The sequence below is a fragment of the Cucumis melo genome, chromosome 2 (assembly GCF_025177605.1).
Source record: "Cucumis melo cultivar AY chromosome 2, USDA_Cmelo_AY_1.0, whole genome shotgun sequence".
NCBI classification, from domain to species: Eukaryota; Viridiplantae; Streptophyta; class Magnoliopsida; order Cucurbitales; family Cucurbitaceae; genus Cucumis; species Cucumis melo.
The window spans coordinates 10,291,242-10,300,146 of record NC_066858.1 but is presented as its reverse complement, the minus strand read 5'-3'; the positions used below and the strand labels follow the sequence as shown (position 1 = coordinate 10,300,146).

The 8,905-nt window shown below is 32.9% G+C and overlaps 1 protein-coding gene across 3 annotated transcripts in view; it reads right to left on the bottom strand.

Annotated features, from left to right (window-relative positions):
* Positions 1–2,276: 2,276 nt before the first annotated feature.
* LOC103487214 (zinc finger CCCH domain-containing protein 16) overlaps positions 2,277–8,905 on the bottom strand; it is a 43,383-nt gene continuing 36,754 nt past the window's right edge. For 2 of the 3 annotated variants that reach the window (XM_008445445.3, XM_051081662.1), the window contains 5 exons: positions 4,737–4,954; positions 4,493–4,611; positions 3,390–3,561; positions 3,203–3,275; positions 2,277–2,543 (listed from right to left, as the gene is read on the bottom strand). In XM_008445445.3, coding sequence (XP_008443667.1) covers positions 2,505–2,543; positions 3,203–3,275; positions 3,390–3,561; positions 4,493–4,611; positions 4,737–4,954 — 621 coding nt within the window. In that variant the 3' untranslated portion in view covers positions 2,277–2,504. The remainder of the gene's footprint in view (positions 2,544–3,202; positions 3,276–3,389; positions 3,562–4,492; positions 4,612–4,736; positions 4,955–8,905) is intronic. The other variant, XM_008445446.3, reaches the window with a different exon arrangement.

Below are 8,905 nucleotides of genomic sequence, written 5' to 3'. Positions count from 1 at the left end.
TTATTCCTTCAATCTAATTATATCTCACACCCTTTTGGTATACCTGGGCCTACCTACACAACCTTACCTCAGTAATATATTTCTTAACACCATTGTATAGACCCAAGTTATTTCAATAATATTGGAAGAAAAATTCACGACATACTTTAATTGCTGACATAAAATTTACACATACATTGTCGTTGAACTTCATTTTCAGCTTTAAGCTCAAATGATGGGTACAAAATCCATGAAATGGATTGGAAAGACTAAAGGAATGGACTTTGTAATGCCTTGTGTTAATAATAAGATACAATGAATACTAGTCCATTAACCGCAACAACCGTTGCTTGCTACCTTCTCAAGACCCGCATCATTAAAGCATCATTTTTCTTATCCCTAATGGAAAGCAAAGCAAATATATTTGCATATTAGCATCAATAGATGCTGCTACGAGCGTAGTACCCTTATACTTTTCTTTTATATGTGCAACATCAACCACGATTAATAGCCTGATGAAGTTCAGAAAACTTTTGATCGCAGCCCTAACTGCCATATACATATACTTAAAATGTCCATCAGGATCGATCTCTAACTCATATTGAGTACTAAAATTGAAAATTTTCAGCACTTTCCCATACCATGCTAACAAAACAAAATGATTCTCTAGAAGACCCTCTTATCATTGACAACTCAGCTTCTTGGCCCTTCCACACTCTCTCATAACTAATAACCACCTTGTACTCCATGGAAAGTCTTGAATGATTTTGTTCGGCTTATAATACCACGACTAACACATCCTGATATTTTGTTCAGTTTACTATCACTCAACGGTCATCTATCCAGCCTTGACAATATGTCCAACATCGAATCTAGCGCTATGCTCATTTGTTTTTGTTCATCCATTAAGTCAACATGATCAACATTAACGGTTGCCTAAAATATTTATCAAGCTGTTAGGCACAAGTACACAACTTTTAGTATTTTTAATTATTATGATCCATGCATATTTGTTCTTAATAAAAAAGATCCATTATTATGGAGTATCAAGTGTGTACGTTTTTTATTTAGAAATTTGCCAAAGAAAAAAAATGTCTATATATATATATATATATATATATATATATATATATATTAAATTTATTAAATGAGCACAATTAATAATATTTAATAAAATCAAATATCAATTTTTATAAGAGGTTATAATATTAAAATTTATAACACATGCATGTCATGCAGTAATAAACTAGTTTGAATAAAATGGTGGAAGGTATAATTTGAACTATGCTTTTCAAAAATAGTATTTTATGTAACTAAATATACGTATGAAAAAAAATAATAGTGAAATAAAAAACAATCTAAAATAACCCACATTTATTTCATAAACTGCTATACTTCAGACTACAATAGTATGCACTCAAAAAAACAGACTATAAACCCAAACTATAATATTCTATGCCTAAACAAAGACTATAATAACCTAGATTATAACATTATGCACTTCAAACATACAACACATAGTTTATGATAACCTAAACACTACAATAACTTACTATACATCTCAAACGCTCCTTAATTGAGTGAAATAAACACAACTCAATGATAAATTTTCAAAATAAAAAAGAACAACTTACCCATTATACTAAAAAATAATTTTTTTTAAAAGATCTTTTAAATACAACATGGAAATGGGGGATTTGAACCCTAGATATCATGTTCTTAGAAACATAGATGTCAATTGAATTGAACTTAAATTGGTTAAAAAAAAATTGGTACCTAGAGTTTGAATTTATTTAATTTTAATATATGTGCTTTATTATTTTTCTTTTTCTATACAACTAAAGGTAGAAATTTGAGCCATACCTCAATCCACAACAAATAGATACAAATATTAGTTTGAATTAAAATCAAGTTGGCTGCTGATAAATTTTAAATTTAATTCATCAAAACCATTTTGTATCAAAATTTGTTAAATAATGAAGATAGTTTTCATGTAAAAAAATAAATGTAAATATGTTTTCAAAAGTAAAAATACTAGTAGATAATAACAAGTTTTATAAAGAAAATAAAACAAGTTCGTATATTTTAAGTTTAAGATTCAACAAATTAAAATTAAACAAATTTAAAACTACAAAAACTAAAATTCCGGTATTTTGACCTAAAAGATATCCGCTCATATGACTTAAACAAAACAATGAGTAACTTAATCCAAAAAAACAAAAGAAAGAAAAATCATAAAAAATAGACCTAATACTTGTCTTGATACATTCTTTTTATAGCTCAAAACTAAAGTGGTGTGATAATTCAAATTTCTTATCAAGAGGTTATTGATAAACCATTAGGATCTTGTGTCATTCATTTATTGCAAAATTCTAAAAATTCCCCTTTAAACTCGTAAAGTTTGAAGTTATACATTCATATTTCCTAAACTGCTACTAATACTATATATTGCTATCAAATGTAGGTACATCACTACATGCATTTGCACATACGTATTTTAGTAATATGGTCCTAAAAAATATGGGTTACTGAACAACTGCATCTGGAGGAGCCATTTCCGGTATCTGAACGTATTTACAAAGAAAATGTGAGTTAGATATTAGAAACACTTGAAAAATTATAAAATTAAGGAATGTGTTTTTTTCTTACAAAATGATGATGATAAATTTGAATTACATGTACAATAAAGCTTCTTAATTCTAATTTTGTGTCCGGTCCTCTTTTGTTTTTTAATTCTTTAAGCTTATCATTTAGTTTTCAAATTAACTTTGGTAAGGCATACCCGTGTAGTTACTTTTGAAGATTTTTCTTTTCTTGAAAAAAAATATATAAAAACAATATAATCCAAATAATTATAAAGCCAGCCTAGGCTCAAATAGTCTACATTGCTTGTAAAAGAAAAAAAAAGAAGATTTACACTTCATAAAATAAATTTAAAACGATGAAAAATAGGCATCTCTCATAACTTATCAATTTAAACTTTTATAGCTTATATAAAGATAAAATAGAGATTGTTTTAAATGGCAAAATTGTTATAAATATTTACAAATATAACAATAAACCCAAATAGATATCTATCAATATCTATCACTAAAGTGATAAATATTTATTTGGATCTATCGTGATCTATCATAGATAGAAAATAAAATTTTGCAAACTTTGTAAATAAGTTTTGGTATGCTGCTGTAAAAATTCCTAAATAGACACAAACAAAATATCGTACCTCTCCAGGAACCCATTTCTCTTTCATCCAAATGCCGACGTCCACAGAACTATTTTCTTGCTGTAACTTATTTCTGCATAAACGAGAAGAATAACCCAATTTAAAACATAAATTTCTAACTTCTTTAGTTGTACATTTTTAGTACTAAATGGTCAGTAATAATAAAAGATGGCTTCAACAAACTTACACCAATTGGGCATTTGGTGCAATTTGTCCACTGGCACTTGAATTTGCGTTCATTGGAGGGAGATTTGTTAGGGTTGCTGAAGAGAAAATATTACTTCCAGCATTTGCTATGCCATTGTTATTGAAGCCACTTGGAGTAGAGAGGTTCCCAAATGTTTGGCTACCAACTGCACCTACAAAATTGACAATCACAAGAAACTAAAACCTTATGACACCAATAATAATTAATTAAAATAATCACTACACTACACTGCATAGCTAAACATTAGGAATGCACAGAATCCAGATCAAATAGAAAGCACCGTATCCTTTTATATCTATGTATAGAACTTATCTCTAAAACCAAAATATTTGTGTCACTTGATTATTGTTAGCAAGTATAATGGCGGATGCAGATGTACACCCTTTACTTGAACAAGATCTATTCTATAGGTTCTCTTTATCTGTAGTTGCTAGGGTTTTTGACGGATAATCAATTCAAACGTCAATCAGATACTTTGAGGCCCAATTTTGAAGAAAGGCCGAGAATTATTTGGGAAAACATGTCTAAAGCCCTGTTCACGAAATTTTGGCTTTATTTTGCCTTGTTTTGGTTCTCGACGTACTCTTATTTCTTGTCTTGTGTGTTCTTTGGATATGATTCGGGCGCTAAGGAGAAGTCAACCTAATTGAGATGTCTGGGTGCGTCTCCTGATCCCTTGGTCTCTTTGTTTGTGCTCGTTGTATAACTCTCTTGTACTTTGAGTTTTTATATTATTCATAAAGTCGCCGGTTCTATTTCCAAAAAAAAAAAGAACGAAGAAGAATCTCCACAAAGATAGACGTGGGAGTAATATGCATATCCTACCTTCTGACAACAAAACAAATTGCAGATATGTTAACTAAAGGTCTTCTAAAGTGGCAATTCAACAAATTGATTGACGAGCTGGCAATGACTGCTATCTTCAAAACGACTTCAGGGGGAGTTGATTATTTCCTTTCTTGTATTATATTTTATTTTTTCTTCCATGTAATGGGTAGTCCTTCTATTTAATCTCTCTTTGTGAATATATACAAGAAATATATTATTTTGGCATATACTTCTACAATAACTCAAGAACGCACCTCCAACTGCAACCACACTTGTTGATGGAAAATTGGTCATTCCAAATCCACTCGAGTTTTGCACGGGGCTTGAAAATTGAAATTGCTGGCCAAATACAGTATTAGGTGAATTAGAGGGCCTGTGAAATAAATTCTCAAAATGTAAGTCGCAGAGAGTTTACAAACAGCATAGCATCAAAACAATTTCGTAAACTGCATACAATCACATAGATAAACAATAAAATCAAGCTATTTGTCTTCTTACCTAGCACCAAATCCTGTATTAAGTGATGCACCCAACTGGCTAAAACTTGACAATGAAGGAGTGTTATTTTGAGCACTTGGTAGAATTGAAGGAGAATTAGTTCCTGAAAATGAGCTTTGGTTGCCAGGAGCACGATTTGATGGTGTTACATATGGCTTATGAAGAAGGCCCTCAAACTCGGCTAACTTAGAATTAAGTAAATTTCTCTCTCGTTCAACCTGAACAAAAATAATAGTTAATGAAATACGTAACTGTTACCACATTATTTTTTGTTCTTTATTTTTTGAAATGGAAATGAGCCTCTTTACTAATATTAATAAAATGGACTATAGCTCAAAGTACAAGAGAAATATACCAAGAGCAAAAAGGACTAAAACAACATATATAGCAAAAACCGAGACAATAAAGAACATAATAAAATTACAACAAGCTGGACAAGACCCTCTAGAACCCAAGCAAAACAAAAAGAACTAAATACAAAGCAAAATGAAAAATCTTTCAACGAGGAGCCCAAATCAGCTAAAATCATCTTGATCACAAATTTCTTAAAGAATGAATGAAAAGGAAAAGACCAAGAAAAGGCAACCAGTCGTACTGCTTCAAGCTTGGTTTAAAAATACCATCCTTTACCCTAGAAGACTTGCTGAAACCTTTCATCTCACCAATAAAAACTGCACGTGTACTACTGAAAAAGCCCATCAAAGCTCCAATTCGTTGAACAGAATTCTGAAAGGAAGAAAGAAAGAAATACATAGGATAAAGGCCAAACATGAAATCTCTCACTTTACAAAAACCATTATCTTGCTTCACTAGATTCTCATACAACTTTTAAGATCAAATGTCTGAAGAACCAGAAAACATGTCTACTTTCAGTGCTCAAGCCAAAACTATCCCGCGTTCCTTAACAAAGGACTTTAAATGATCTGGAACAGCACATTGATGAGCTTGTAAGGGAATTCCAAAGGCCTGTTTCTCAAAAATTAAATCTTTCTCAGCCTGAAACAAAGAATTCATATCAGTTTCTAAAGGGTCCTTCATCAATTGATCTTCGTTCTCATCTAATCTTATCAAATGATCATCTTCCTCGCTGCTCACACTAAAAAGAGAGTGAAAATTTGAAACAAGCTTCTTTTTTTATGGGCAGACCGGAGTTTGGCTAGGCGAACCTCACAAGAACTTTACCTTTGAATTAGGTAAAGAAAAAACAAAGTATTTAAAATGTTGATGGAATGTGCTCGTATTTGAAGTAGAATGGGCTTGAAGATGGGCACAGCTTGTCTCTAAATATCAAGATTTTGATCTGAAATCAACTTTGCCTTTCTTCTAACAAAGTGTTCTGGGAATGGTTTAAAGAGGTTTGGGAAAGGCTTTAATTTGAATGCCTTTTAGCCTTTGCTCTTTTCCTAGATCTAGCCGAAGAAGAGAAGGAAGAATATGTTGAAGAGGTTCAAATCAAAGCATGATTACTGATGTGGTATTCAGAACAAAGCAAGCTGAAAAAGCGTATTTATGAAGATGCAAACAGACCGCAATAAAAGAAGATGGATAGCTATGTGGACAAGGTCCAGCCAGAAAAGGAATCCTCTGTTTTGGACTCGACAAAACAGAGCATTCATCATCATTGGATTATCAAGAATTCAAAAGTCGTCAGAACAGATTTTAATACTTTAGGGTTGTCACTTGTCTTTTTGAGTTCAATAGTTGGGTAGAGATTAAAGAAACGTTGCAAACATACTTTCAATCAAGAGTTATCATCAATCCATTGTTTGCAAAGAATGCTCTAATTGAGAAATGGCAGAAATTTGGTGTCTTTCATCTAAAGCTCGAAAAGTGGGATAAGCTAGCACATAACAGACCTCTGTATGCAAAGGGATGGATTTCGATTATGAACCTCCCTTTAAACTACTGGAATAATCATACATTTGAAGTTATTAGGGCTTATTTCAGGGGTTTGGTAGATATCTCCAATGGAAACTTTAAAATCCTTAAATGTATTAGAAGCCAAAATTCAAGTTGAAGAAAACCTTTATGGGTTTTGTTTGATAGCATGGGATTCCATCTCAAAACCAATTGGCTATGAGAGGAGTAGCCCATCTACCTTTATAAAGAATGTGAGTCTCCTTGGTTTTTCCAATGTGGAACTCTCAGCATCTCAACATGCCCCATCAAGATGGTGCCTCTTTGGGTTCACCTATCTTGGACCGAACACCCGTTTGGGCTTAATGGGATTTGATATCATGTTTGATAGTGTGAGGTTACATCTCAAAACCAATTGGCTATGAGAAGAGTAGTCCATCTATCTTTATAAAGAGTGTGAGTCTCCTTGGTTTTCCCAATGTGGAACTCTCAATTCTCAAGCGGTTCATACCAGCAACAATAGAAATCAATGATAAGAAGAGAGGAAACATTTTCTTTAATTTTGGTGATATCTCATCGATCACTCCACTAAGTAAAGTCAAAGGAAATTTATTTGTTTGTGATTTTTCAAACCCAGTTAGTTTTGAAGGATGAAGAGGTTGAAAGTGATCTAGTAGGTTTTAAGTTTGAATTCCCTTCGCCAGAAAAGTTGCTTCCACAATTTGCCAGAAGCCCATTTGTCAAATCAGTAAATTTCAGCAAGTTCAAGCTTCAGAATCAACCGGAGAACACTCCAAAGTTGCTGGCCGGTCAGTCCTTGATTTATCTAGTCAATCCTTGGTTCCTACGAATTGAAAAATTGAAACATTGCTCAGAGAGAAGCCAGAAGTCCTTGAGTTCCCCACCTTTTTTAAATATTGCAGCAATGAATTAAATTCAAAAGGAAAAAGGTAGTTCCTCTCTCCTCTCTCCTCCTATTTCCCTCCAACCTTCTTTCTTCCGTCGTCCAGTAGTTTGAGCATCTGGTTCTTCAACCTTACTCCATTCAGTCGACATCTTTTTGCTTCAGAAATTGCTTCGGCCTCCTCTTCTTCTTTCCTCCTTTTCCCGTTCAGCCTGCAGTTGACTCGCTTCCTGGTTTTTAGATCATGGAAGATGAAAGTTGCAAAGTTAAGCTAATATGGTGAAGTTTAAATGTAATATTGGTTCCTCAGTTTAGGAGTTGGTAGAACAGAGCATCTCTTCCCTTGTTCCGGTTTCAACAAAACAAGGTGCAATTCAACAATGGGTGATAAAAAATCCGGAATTTATCAAAGAAAATTTTGATAATCAATGGATGATATGAAGATTATTTGCATTTGATGATTGGAAAAAAATTTGAATAAAGTTTAGAGGATCTTCTTCAAACAAAAATAATCATTAACCCTTTGTTTACATAGAATACTCTAACTAAAGTGGCAGAAGGATCTTTAGAAGAGTTTGTTGGCAAGGAAGTGTCCTTTTCATTTAAAGTTCGAAAAATGGAGCAGAAGTAAACATAGCCACCCTGCAGTTATTTAAGAATATGGAGGATGGGTTAAAATTAAAAACCTCTCCCTAGATTATTGGAGCAAAAAGATGTTTGAAGCTGTAAGGGAGCAATTCGGAGGTCTGGAGAATATCACAACTGAAACACTCAACCTTCTAAACATCTCTGAAGCAAAAATTCTAGTAAAACATAACCTATGTGGTTTCATGCTAGCTACTTTAGAAATAATGGATTTCAACAGATGAAATTTTTTCTTAGGAGATATTGAATCGTTAGATCCTCCTTCGATAACCAAGGGCTGTTTATCACTTGAAGATTTTTCAAACTCTTACGACTTGCAGAGATTAAACCAAGTTATGAAAGATGAAGGAGTAGTTGAGGGTTCTTTCTTTTCGGCTGGCGTGGAATTTGTAAATTCAATACAAGAAACGCCTTCTTTCATAAGATACCCTTTCGAAGCAGTAGAACAGGGTGTTTGTCCAAAGCATAACTTTAATATTGTTTACTGGATCACAAGAAGTTGTTTCTGGCAGTTCGGAGCATTGGTGTTTTTTTCTTTTTTTGTTTGTTTTCATCATGTCTCGTCGGGCACAAGAATGGTTTCCTCTTGAAGGAGAAATTATAGTTATTTTGTTGTTGGGTTGAAAGTTGTTAGCAAGTTTTCTTGGAAGATTGCTTTTTACCCTTTCTTGTCGTCCTCTCTCCTTTCTTTTTGAAGCTTTTAGTGTGGAATTTTGTCGCTGCAACTGGGTTTCTTATTGAAAATCCACTACCTTTGTTTTGT